Raw genomic sequence first — 12,328 nt, 5'->3', positions numbered from 1 at the left:
TTTACTGTATTGAAAGTATTGTTCATTTTATAGGCAGTTTTCTTTTTTAAAATATTGTTGTGTGCGTACGGGTTCGTTACGAAATGAATGCACAAGTCCGATGAAAAATGAACAAAAATTTATTATTATCACAACAAAAATGCTTAAATCTTCTCAAATTATCATGCAGTATTACAATATCTCGCAGTAGTTATCTTCTAACTACTCAAATGTCCAATAGAACGTAATTCAAAACAGCTAAAGAAAGCTAATCCGCGAATTTGCTACAATCAACAAGAGCAGTTTTCTAAACAACAACAAACTAAGCAACTACTACAAACTGAGATGTTTTCCTCCTTTTATAAGATTTTAAAATTATGCGCTAGAATTTTCCAGTACTTTCTCGAAATCAAAAAGAGATATTTATTTATTTAATGCACACGCTCTTGTATTTTCAATCTTCCGGCTTAGCTTTCTTTTAATATTCGTCACACGCTGCACTGCGCGAGAAATAAAACCATTTAATTTATAATTGAACTAACATTAGCTTTTTAAATACCAAATTCGTAACACTGCCCCCTTCCCAAGGACTGCACGTCCCGGGCAGTACAATCCCTGGACGGGAAGCTAAACTTACAACTGTGGCATAAATGCGACTGAGGCATAAACATTACATTACAATATCAAACAACATGAACAATAAATGCAATAACTAACTTAAACAAATCAAATGCTATGAAATACTAAATACAAAACAAATACTAAATACAAATCAAATACTAAATGCAAATCAAATACTAAATAAAAATCAAATCAAATACACATTTAAAAACATAAAGGACCATGGTCTGACACTATTTACAATTATTTACATTACGTACTATGGCCATAGTAATGAGCTAACCTGTCGTAATGACCGACTTTAGGTTTAGAGTTCGAAGACTTGTAGAGACGTCATTCAGTCTGTTCAGCACTGTACATGGACCATCCGAAGGTGACTGTAGTTTAGGACCGAGTCCTTTTCGTTGAATCGGGTTCCACAACCTCACCTTGTCTCCTTCATTGGATCTATGTCCAGTAGCTCTCGTGTTGTATCTGGTCTTCACTTTCTCCGTTGCCAAGTTCACTCGCTTTCGTGCAAAACGGGGCATCACTTCAAAACGGGCCTGGACATCTTGGATGTGTTCCTCAGGCGATGACGGCGCATCCGTACGGCGATCAAACAGGCGGTCACAAGGCAGACGAAGGTCTCGACCGAAGAGCATCTAGGCTGGAGAAGAGCTGGTAGTCTTGCATTTCTTTTCGACCCTATTATGATTTCGGCAGCTTCCCGAGCTGGATCTTTCGGACAAGGCATCGGCAGTTCCAGGCGAGGATCCTTTTTGAGGATGGATAGTCATGCCATCATATGCTGAAAGCAGTTTGTTGTTTTTCAAGTCTAAGGAAAAATTGTATTTCCTTAAAAAGTCCAATCCGAGTATGCATGGATCTGTGATATCCGCCACATATGCCGTGTGATGGTAGGCGGCACTTCCAAACGTGATGCTTACGTTTAACTTTCCAGTTATGTCGATCTTATCACCAGACGCAGTCTGAAGGGTAACACAGGATGGCGTCCAAATAAGTTTATCTTTTAACTGTTCAGCGAAATCTTTCCTAATGATGGTAACATTAGCTCCTGTGTCAATGATCATATTGCAAGGAACTCCATCGATATTCCCATTAATGGACAGTCCTCACTGTATACTGTTGCCACTCACTGTATAAATTTTAAGCGCTTTAAAACAAGGTTTTTCATTATCTGGCAACCTCCGTTCCTCGATATGGTCACTAATTTGTTTACTGCTTCGTTGCTGGGAAATGGTCTTATTTTCCGTACCTCGGAGTGTTCTGCAGTTTCTTCGTATGTGGCCTTCAACTCCGCAGTTCCAGCACTTTAGAACTACTTTCTTTTCACTTCTGTTCCGTCTCAAGCCACTTACTTGTCTGGTAAAATCATCTGCTTTATATTCCGTACCCTGGGGTGTTCTGCAATTCCGTTTTAGGTGACCTTCACTACCACATCTCCAACACCTTAAAGCCACTTTCTTCTCACTCCTACTCCATATCAAAGTGTCCATTTGTCTGGCTAAATCATCTAAATGAGCCATCAGTTGATCCACTGGCTCATGGACTCGCACAGCTCTAACTGGGTAGCGATCTCTATTAGTTGCTTCCTGGGCTGCCTCAAACTTCATGGCGTACAACAGAGCGCTTTTCAAATCTTTAACATCCGCCATTTGCAGTGCTTTCTGTATTTGAGGGTCCCGGATGCCATTGATGAAATATTGCAGTGACAGAATTTCTCTCGTTTCTCTCGGGCACTCCGTAAAGGCGAGGTGGGACAGCCTTTCAACATCCGTGGCGAGTTCCTGGAGTGATTCGGTGGGCTTCTGTTGACAGGATTTTAATTGAAGCTTGCTGTAGTCTTTTAAACATTTCTCGCCGAAGCGCATCTCCAAGGCGCCGGACAGAGCTTCGAAATCTAGCCTTTGATTTTTGGGAAGCGTCTGCAGGATATCCGCTGCGTCTGCTCTCAGAGAAGCGGCGAGATGACAGGCCTTAGCTTGGGAGTCCCATCCATTCGCATCCGCAACGATAGAAAACTGGGTCTTATACACTTGCCAGGATGTCTTCCCATCGTATGTGGATGGCTTCAGAGATGGACGAGCAGGCATCAGTAAGGATTTAAAATCATCACTCTTGCTCCCTGCCGTTGTTACGAATTTCTTTAAAGTTTTCATTTCTTTGGCAACTGCAGAAACTCTCTCTTCAATTTGTTGTTGGACGGCCGAAACTCTTCCTTCGACTTCATTGCTCCACAGCCAACACTTTATTTCATCTTTGACAGAAGAAACCTTTTCTTCAATTTGCCCGACTTTATTTTTGACAGCTCCTATTCTGTCTTCCATAGTCTCAAATTTACTTTCTATTACGCAGGTTATTTCTCTTTTCATTTCGTCTTGACCTGCTTCAATCTTTTCTTGTACAGCTTTTATATCTTCCTTAAAAGTTACTTGACCAGCTTCCAACTTTTCGTGAACGGCTTCCATTTCCTTTTTAACGGATTCTTCCATCTTTTCCTGACCAGATTTCGTATCATCTTTCATTTCTTCTTTAAATGCAGCAAAGGCTGATATCAACTGTCTTAGCTGCTCTTCCATCGCTCTTGTGACTGGCATTCAAATCCCACTTCTGACACCAAAAATTGTTGCGTGCGTACGGGTTCGTTACGAAATGAATGCACAAGTCCGATGAAAAATGAACAAAAATTTATTATTATCACAACAAAAATGCTTAAATCTTCTCAAATTATCGTGCAGTATTACAATATCTCACAGTAGTTATCTTCTAACTACTCAAATGTCCAATAGAACGTAATTCAAAACAGCTAAAGAAAGCTAATCCGCGAATTCGCTACAATCAACAAGAGCAGTTTTCTAAACAACAACAAACTAAGCAACTACTACAAACTGAGATGTTTTCCTCCTTTTATAAGATTTTAAAATCACGCGCTAGAATTTTCCAGTACTTTCTCGAAATCAAAAAGAGATATTTATTTATTTAATGCACGCGCTCTTGTATTTTCAATCTTCCGGCTTAGCTTTCTTTTAATATTCGTCACGCGCTGCACTGCGCGAGAAATAAAACCATGTAATTTATAATTGAACTAACATTAGCTTTTTAAATACCAAATTCGTAACAATATTATGTATGTGTCTTATCATTAAAAACAGTATTTAGAGAAGTTATTAAGATTCATTATTTTTATTATAAACCTTTGTTTTTCTATTGCTTATAATTTCTGCAAAGTGGTAAAGTAATATGGTAAAAAGATTGTTTTATTTATCTTCAGCTAAGTATATGATTTTAAATTTAGCTATTTTGATCATTTTACCATTTTCCTCTATACTACTTTACCACTTGAAGAAATATATACAAGTTTACTTCCTCTTCCAGATTTATTTCCGCAAATTTCTAGAATAATAAGTACCAAAAAATGGCAACTTTTTCTCTCAAGCGTGCTTTTCAATAATTATATTCAATTTATCAATAGCATCTTTAAACAAATACAGGGAATTTCAATGGGAATTAATCTTTCAAGTTCTGTCTGTGAATTATTCCTTTTTACAAAAGAATTGACCTTTGTCCCTTCACTCAGTAAAGAAAAACATAAATTTTACCAACACATCTATCGATATATTGATGATGTCATTACCTTTAACAACTACAACAAAATAGAAGTTGCTAATATCTACCCTACATGCTTAAAACTAAATAATACAGATACGGTGCAACATAATGTAGTTTACCTTGATTTACATATTATTGATTACAATTTAATAAAAGTTTACAACAAAAGAAGAAAATTCAATTTTTCAACACTAAAATTAACCAACTGGAATTCAGATATTTCCAAAAGAGTCATCCTCAACACAATCTGTTCACAGATACTTAGAATAAAAAGAATCTGCAATACAACTTTAAGAAGAAATACTACACTTCGTGACAATTTTGAAAAATAACCTAATTCCTCAAAAAATAATTAAAAATACCTTAAAAAAAGGCTGGCATTAGCCTTACCAATTTTTAGATTTTTCGAGTTAGATAATGATACTTTATACTTAAAGCCCAATGGGACAGTATAACGTGGATGGCTGATTCTGAGAATCTAATGTAAAAATGTACAGATAATTCTTGTCACTACATTTTCTTTCCTCCAAAAAATTTTGGCACAATACTTTTAATACTATTGTTTAAATAGTTTTAAATTACTTTGATGGCCAATTCTACTCCTGTTATTAACAAATCGGGCCTTTTCGTTTTTCATTGAAGCTTGAAGAATTAAGACTTTTATTAACAAATGACTGTTTTTTACATTTTACTCTTACTTTTGTGGCCAAGTTAAGTAATTTTAGCTGAATTAGCCATTTTCACTTTTTGAAGCAGTTATTTTTCTTCAAACAACTTGACTGACGCCATTTTGAAATCTTTCCACGTCTTTTGACCTCCCCCCCTTTAGTTCTAGGGGCGAGTTCCCGCCAACAGACAGTCTTATCACATTGGCTATTGCCAAGTGACTATGTTTCCCCCTTCTTTCATCACACGGCAAGTGGGAGAGTGTTGAAGAACACAGAGGGGAATTACAACCCCTTTCCGTTTATGCTTCATGATAGAGAAGACTGCATAGCCACAGGTCTGTTTTTTGATGTTTCTTTTACAAAATTTTTTTTTCTTGGTCTTAGCAAGACCCACTTTGTTTGTTTTCATTTAAATTTAATTTCAGATTTCTAAAATTTATAAAAATTTAATTCTTTAAGCTTGCAGGTCCAGCCCATACGTTATTGTATATTTTGACTAATAGCAGACCGCTATGTATTTTTATTTTTATTATTAATGTACATTGGAGTTGCATTTACATTTTTTACACCTTAATGTGTCATTTTGTGCAGACGTGTCGGGAAATTGGAACAGAGATTTGAGACTACAAAATTTTTTAGGACAATTTATCTAATTAATTAAAAAAATTCGCAACACAAAAGTTTCAATTGTCTGTTTCGGTGAAACGCGTAATGGAGTTAGCTTAGTTCGACGTTTAACCAGAAATTTCCCTTGAAAAGCCAGGTTGGACCTCGAATTGAGTTAATTTACCATTTTCCGCTTCATAATTTTTGTTTTAATTTGTTCCATCGATTGTTTTTTTTATATGTTTTAACTTGTCACATCGATATGTATTTTACTGTAATTGTTGCCATTAACTTGTATCCAACGATTAGTATTTTACTGTGTTTTATATTTTACATTTTATTTCGCGTGTAGCCTAATTTTTCACCTTTCAATGTCATTGTTTTTTTTTAAAAAACTGTGTTAAAATTTTTCTTGGAGCCACAGCTCCTAGTAACTTTATGGCGAGCTAACTACAATTTCTTTTCTCATTTCCTTAATTTTGCAGCATATTGCGCAAAAATGTTTTTGACCAAATTGGTCTTTTTGTATTGTACTTACAACCTAGCTCATTAATTATGTATTATATAATATATACAGTCAAAAGTCGTTTATCCGGACTCGTCAGGACTTCGGCGATTCCGGATTATAGATCATCAGTTTAAATCTGGTAAGATGACATGTAGAAATTATAAAATTAAAAATATGAAACCGTAATTTATGAAATAAAGAACAATTATGTTCTAAAGAGTATCAAAATTTACAAAAAAAAAAAAAAAAAAAAAAAAAAAATATTTATTTGTTTAGTTTATTAAACATTTCTTTTAATGTAAGTTGTTTAAGTTGCTTCGTTTTTTATGTGATAATACTTTCTCTTTAATTCTATAAGCAGACATAATTTCTTGTTCAGTTATAAAGTTCCGCTGTTCAAGTCCTATAATTGCCGTGTCGAGAATACCAACTAATTTGTCAATCGAAATTTTTTTGTTTTCAATAAACTCTGTATCACTTTCTTCGCTATCGGAAGCGAATTATAATGAGGAGGAAATTGATTTAAATCATATCAAAGACTGAGTACATCGAGATGAAATACTACATTTAGTAAGGAATTATAAGCCAAATAAAATAAAAACATCTGCCCTAAAGATAAGGATAGTGCTGACAGATCAACTTCCAGTTGATTGCGCGCCGCAATGTTTCCCCTACCCCCCACACGCAGAGCAGTGTGAAATTGATAAACAGATTTCAGAATGGTTAGATAAACAAAGGATATGCCTTTATCCATTTTTTGCAGCAATTCCACTTTTTGTTTAATGGACATCGAAACATACTTTCACTTTGTAGATCCTTTACATATTAGTAAATATATATCAGAAATTCTATTTTACATAATCGAAAGTTCAAGCTTACTTTTATAAAATTGCTCTAACAGTCTGCAAAAAATAATAAGCCGAATCCAATTCGAAGATTAAGGAACTACGCAATCTACAACATTAACTGAATTAGATAATTTTAGCTTAGCTTGTACCGTCTGTTATACATTAAACACGCATTTGTAAACTTATTTTCCGCATGCGCACACGCATATTCGCAGCCGTAAAGGTCTTACGTGCATGTGTCAACGCGACTCATGCGCAGAAAGTTTGTAGCTTTGAGGTCCAGATTATTGGTGTCCGAATTAACGACTTTTGACTGTATAAGAATGTATATAATATATGTAAAATAAAATATATGTAAATTGAAATTCTAATTTTAATTTGCACTAGTCCCTTAACTACATTTTTTTTAATTTGGGTATTTTCCTTTGTGTCCTAAAAGTAGTTGCTGCTTATAATAAATCTTTCTAAACTGCATCGTTTTGAAATTAATGCATGTCATATGATTCTTGCATCACATTAGAGATGCAGACACTTACAAAACTGCTTTAGCGAAGAACTGAATTCTGCACAATTGAAACCGAAATTTTTATATGAATAACCAGTAGGAAAATTGAAACAGAAGATGTATAGAGGGCTTATGTGGCAAAAGTCAAATTTTATAGAAGTAGCAAAAAATGGTCCCATTCCTCACAAGAATGTCAGAAATCACTTGAAAAATGTTGAATTACATAGATCTTAATTACTTCGATCTCGCAATTTTTTTGTTGCTAACTACTGAGATTTTTGTTAGGAATGGAGCAGTTTGGTTTTCTGCCCCCCCCCCCCCGCAATAAATTTGACTTTTGTCAAATAGCTGCCCAGACAGAATATTGGTTAGGGAAGCCAACTGCGATGCTGAAAGGCTTGTATTCGAATCCCGTGGAAGGCAGGGTGGTAACTGTCCACCCCTTCACAGGAGGCAATGTGAAACTCAATTCACTCTGAAACCAGCTTTCATCTGAACACAGTGAATTCATGTTTTTATTAGCTGTCTTCTTGCCATTTATTCTTTTTTTCTCATGAATCGTATCATTCATAAGATGCAGAAAAGATACAAATGTGATCAAGTATGTGCATGCAAATTGTAACCGCTTCATCTGTGTTGTCTAATATTGTGTGTCAATGATAATAAAAAAATATTAAAATTGGCTACATATATATACATCACATTCTTTTTATATATGTTTCATTAAAATTTTTTTTAAATAATTATCTTCTCTTTCAAATATTAATCTAATTTTTGATATTTACATGTTATTTTTCATTTGATGTTCAGAACAGAAATGCAAAAAAAATTGTAGATTTCAAAATTGATTTTTTTTATAGATTTAATTTTATTGTTAAAGTTTAATTTAAAAGTGTAGCAATTAAATTTTGTCACTTGGCTGTAATAAGTTATTATTTTTATTTATTTAATGATGGAATTCTTTCTAAGGTGTTAGACTGTTTTCAGAATGAGAGTTTTATTAGTATTAATGGCATTTATTACTGAGTTTAAAGTTGGTTTTATATCATGTATGAACTTTTTCTACATAATTTAAGTGATTTACTTTAAATTATTTTTTCTTCTAGTGGATTTTGAAAAAACCTGGTATTTTTGCTTTCATGGGTTGCATAGGTAAAGATAAATTTGGAGAAATTTTGGAATCTAAAGCTAAAGATGCAGGTGTTCTTGTATCTTACCAGTATCATGATACACTACCTACAGGTACATGTGCTGTTGTAATTACTGATCAAGGAGCTAATAGGTAAGTTATTAAGAATTCTGTTTGAGAAGACTTAATCATGATCAAATACACAGGTCTTAAAATTTGATTATAATTAGGGTACAAGGAAGTAAAAATTCAGTTAATCCTTTCCTAATTAAAAGTAAAGGAAATATTGTAATAAAAGTAAAGGAAATAAATTGTTAATAAAAGTAAAGGAAATATTTCCTTGAAGTAAAGGAAATATTGTAATCGTGAAAAATTTCGCATATCATATTTCAACGAAAATATCCCTTTTGAATCCATTTGAATTATTATTATTATTATTAATTTTTTTTTTTTTTTTTTTGCGTGGCATCTTTACATATGGACATAATAGACTCTCTCTCTCTCTTTTTTTTTTTTTTTTACCAAAACAAATTTTAAATTGGATTCAGAAGAGGTTTTATCATTATGTCTGTACATATGTATGTATCTCGAATAACTTAAACACGAGTAGCCATGGAATAGTAGCTGTTGTATATAGGACTACCATAAAATAAAGTTGAACACATTCCTTTTTTTTCTTTTTTTTGTATTTTTTAACTGTATTTTGAGTTTTAGGTTTTCCTACATTTTACAATTTTTAATGAAGATGTTTTGAGTTTTATGTATTTTTATCTTGCCATGAAATGAGAACTGAATTGATTGAACTAAAAATATATCATTAATGAAATTCAAAGAAATGAGTTGATATGCAGTGGATAAAAAGGAAGTGCAGTAAAAAGTGTGTCTAATTTAATAGAGCATACAAGGAAATCTGGTGTCCTCATAGGATATTTTTATTTGTGTGTATGTTTAGGAATTAGATGAGTGCAAATAAAGGCTGGCAAACAAAAATGTAAAAGTATATAATTTCCGTAAAAATTTATTTGAAATTTAAGGTTAAAAATAGCTGTGGCGATTCACTGTAACAAAAATCCATAAACCACATTTGGCGTTATTATCGCTCAAAAAAAGATGCCAAATTTCAATAAGCGGAAATATGTAAATTCATGTCTATCTTCGAGAATTTTGAATAAAAAATTCTAATTTTTTGCAGATATGCTTAAAACTACACCTACTTTAAGCTGATGGTAAAAATTTTATAGGTTATAATTCAAATTGTTTTTCGAAAAATTTATAAAAATTATTTAAAAATAGAAATTAAAAAAAAATAAACACAAAAAATGGCTGAATTTTATTTGGAATGAACCTAAGTTTCGAAATGTGAAAGGAAACATAAAGAAAGGTACTATTCGGTTTCGAGGGCCATAAAAAATCGCCAAACTATTGTTGATGCCAATGCTGCCAAAAATAATTGCGGCAAGGAAGGAAGTATAATAGTAAATAAAGATTGATGTGTTAATTTAGATGAAAGGTTAATTTCATATAATACTTTTTTATTATTATAATTTATATGAAAAAGGCTAAACATGACTGAATGGAAGTATAAGAGTAAATAACTATTTCAGATCATTATTATAATTTATATAAAAATTGCTAAACATAACTGAATGGATGCCTGCATCGCTATTTCGCTGCCGACTTATCGCTGAAGCATAATTTCATCTCGTTGGTTGTTCAAATGGAATTTTCTATAATGAAGAATGCCTTTTCTTTGAAAATATTCTCGGTAAAGTGCAGAACCGCTCACTTATTTGTTTGCTGCTTTTTTAAAAGGGTAATGGATTTTTTTTTTCAATTTTCTTTTACTTTTTAAGTGAAAATAGGTCAATGTGTACATAGAAAAGTCAAGGGTGTGCGCAGTGCCATTTTTGTGCAATTTTAGTTTTCTTTTTAAGTGAAAATAGGTCGATGTGCACATGGATACCGAGTATGTGCAATTCTTAAAAACGCGTCAAGCAGTAGGTGATTCTGCACATTACCCAAAATTCTATTGCCGACTTTTCATCATGGGAAATTCCCAATTTGTTAAATCCATAGGATATCAAAAAAGGATTTAAAATCAAAAAAGGATTTAAAAATTAAACTAGTATCAGCACGTACGCTAGATTTGGCATGCTGTCAAATGGGCGTTTTTGCACGTACATTTCCGCTGCAATTTTTTTACGGCCCTCGAAACCGAATGGTACCTTAAAAAATTTAATAAAAAAAGAGATATTACTATATGTATGCTAAATGCAGTTAACATTGTGGAGCTAAAATTTTGAGAGCTAATTTTTAAAAACTGCTCATACGATTTGTACAAAACTTGGCAGTCTTGCATAATTTGAGTCGTAGAATCGAAATATGTAAAAAAACTGGTGTATTATTTCAGAAAAAGTCCGATTTTTGTATCAAAATACCTATATTAGAGTAGTGCTCTATATAAATCTAATATATATTCTAAGTCGCGCTTTCGAGACATGAAAAACACAATTTGAATTTTGTTAGTCGGCCCAGTAAAATGGGAGTCCCCCTTCTCTTTTTTTTTTTTTTTTTTTTTTCACACTGTACATACAAATCAGTATTATCCCTGAAGACTTCTTTATTATCTAATTGGAAGAGAAGCATCCCAATGTGAAATTTAAAGGGTGTATGGTGTATTTAATTATGGCAAAGCACACTAGGGCTATCTGCCTAAGGGGAGGGATGCCTTCGCGGAGGACTGTCTAAGGGAAACTGGCTCGTATACACGTTACACATGGGGAAAACCACGAAAACACCCATGCAGCCAGCCCGTTCGCGGGATTTGAACCTCGGATCGAACTACCAGTGTTCAGGGACTTTACCGCTCGGCCGCTGGTGGGCCTAAATTTAAAGGGAAAAAAAATTAATTGGCGAAGGTCTTGTATAAAACTTGTGTAAACTTCAAGGGCAACCTATTTTCTGGGGGATTCTTCAAGAGACTGCACTCAAAAGTGATAAAAGTTTTATTAAAAATTTGTGCTAAACTGAAATCGCCTTTTTTTTAACCTAACTATAAATTCTTTATCAATATTTTTTTCAGCCATTGTATATGCTTTTTATAGCATTTTTAAGTATCTTCTATTTATTATCAATTTTTAAATCTTCACTTAAAAGAATAGAGCACAAGTGGTACCCTCCGCATATTTAAAAAATTTGATGTTTTTGCAGTCCTTGTATGAAATTCCGAGAAGAATTTATAACTTTTTTTATCAGTGGGATTTAATATATACAGTAGAAGTCCAGAAATCCGCAAAGCTTGGGACCAGAGGTCGTGCGGATTTTAGGATTTTGCGGATTTCAGGACAGAAAAGATAAATCATAATATTCAGACTCAAAGTGCAAAATAAAAAAGGCATATTAGATATATTTAATTAAATTATTATATACATTATTGCAATAATTTATTTTATGTGTTAAATTATTATTACATATATAAATTGATTATATTATTCATTGTATTATATGTACACAGCATCCAGGTTTGCCGATTTCGCCTTATGCAAAGATTTCCGGTTTTGGATTCAGGGGGTAGAACCACTGTTGCTGTAAAATTTCAACAGCTTTTCTTTATTTTTCCGTATTCCGTATATTTCACAATTGTGTCACAATTCCATACGATTCTGCTATAAACCGAGGAGTGGAACCTGCCTCCATCTTTTTCAGAATTTGCACGTTTTGCAATGCAACGTGTTTACGGTTTTCAACGTTGCAAGCAGTAAAATCATGAGTGCATTTCTTATCTGTCATTGTATTAAAAAGGGCTGAAATTTAAAATATTCTTAATTTATCCACAAAATATCCGGATTAAAA

General features: G+C 33.2%; 1 protein-coding gene across 2 annotated transcripts in view; it reads left to right on the top strand.

Annotated features, from left to right (window-relative positions):
• The window catches only part of Adk2 (Adenosine kinase 2), a 212,525-nt gene that overhangs the window by 127,999 nt on the left and 72,198 nt on the right, over window positions 1–12,328 (top strand). For both annotated transcript variants that reach the window (XM_085810799.1, XM_085810800.1), the window contains exon 5: window positions 8,454–8,629. In XM_085810799.1, coding sequence (XP_085666925.1) covers window positions 8,454–8,629 — 176 coding nt within the window. The remainder of the gene's footprint in view (window positions 1–8,453; window positions 8,630–12,328) is intronic.

The sequence above is a fragment of the Stegodyphus dumicola genome, chromosome 2, assembly GCF_044657685.1.
Source record: "Stegodyphus dumicola isolate Sdum_Otavi_A_Nest chromosome 2, ASM4465768v1".
Taxonomy (NCBI): domain Eukaryota; kingdom Metazoa; phylum Arthropoda; class Arachnida; order Araneae; family Eresidae; genus Stegodyphus; species Stegodyphus dumicola.
The sequence above is the reverse complement of the archived record's forward strand: the minus strand, read 5'-3'. Positions and strand labels throughout refer to the sequence as shown.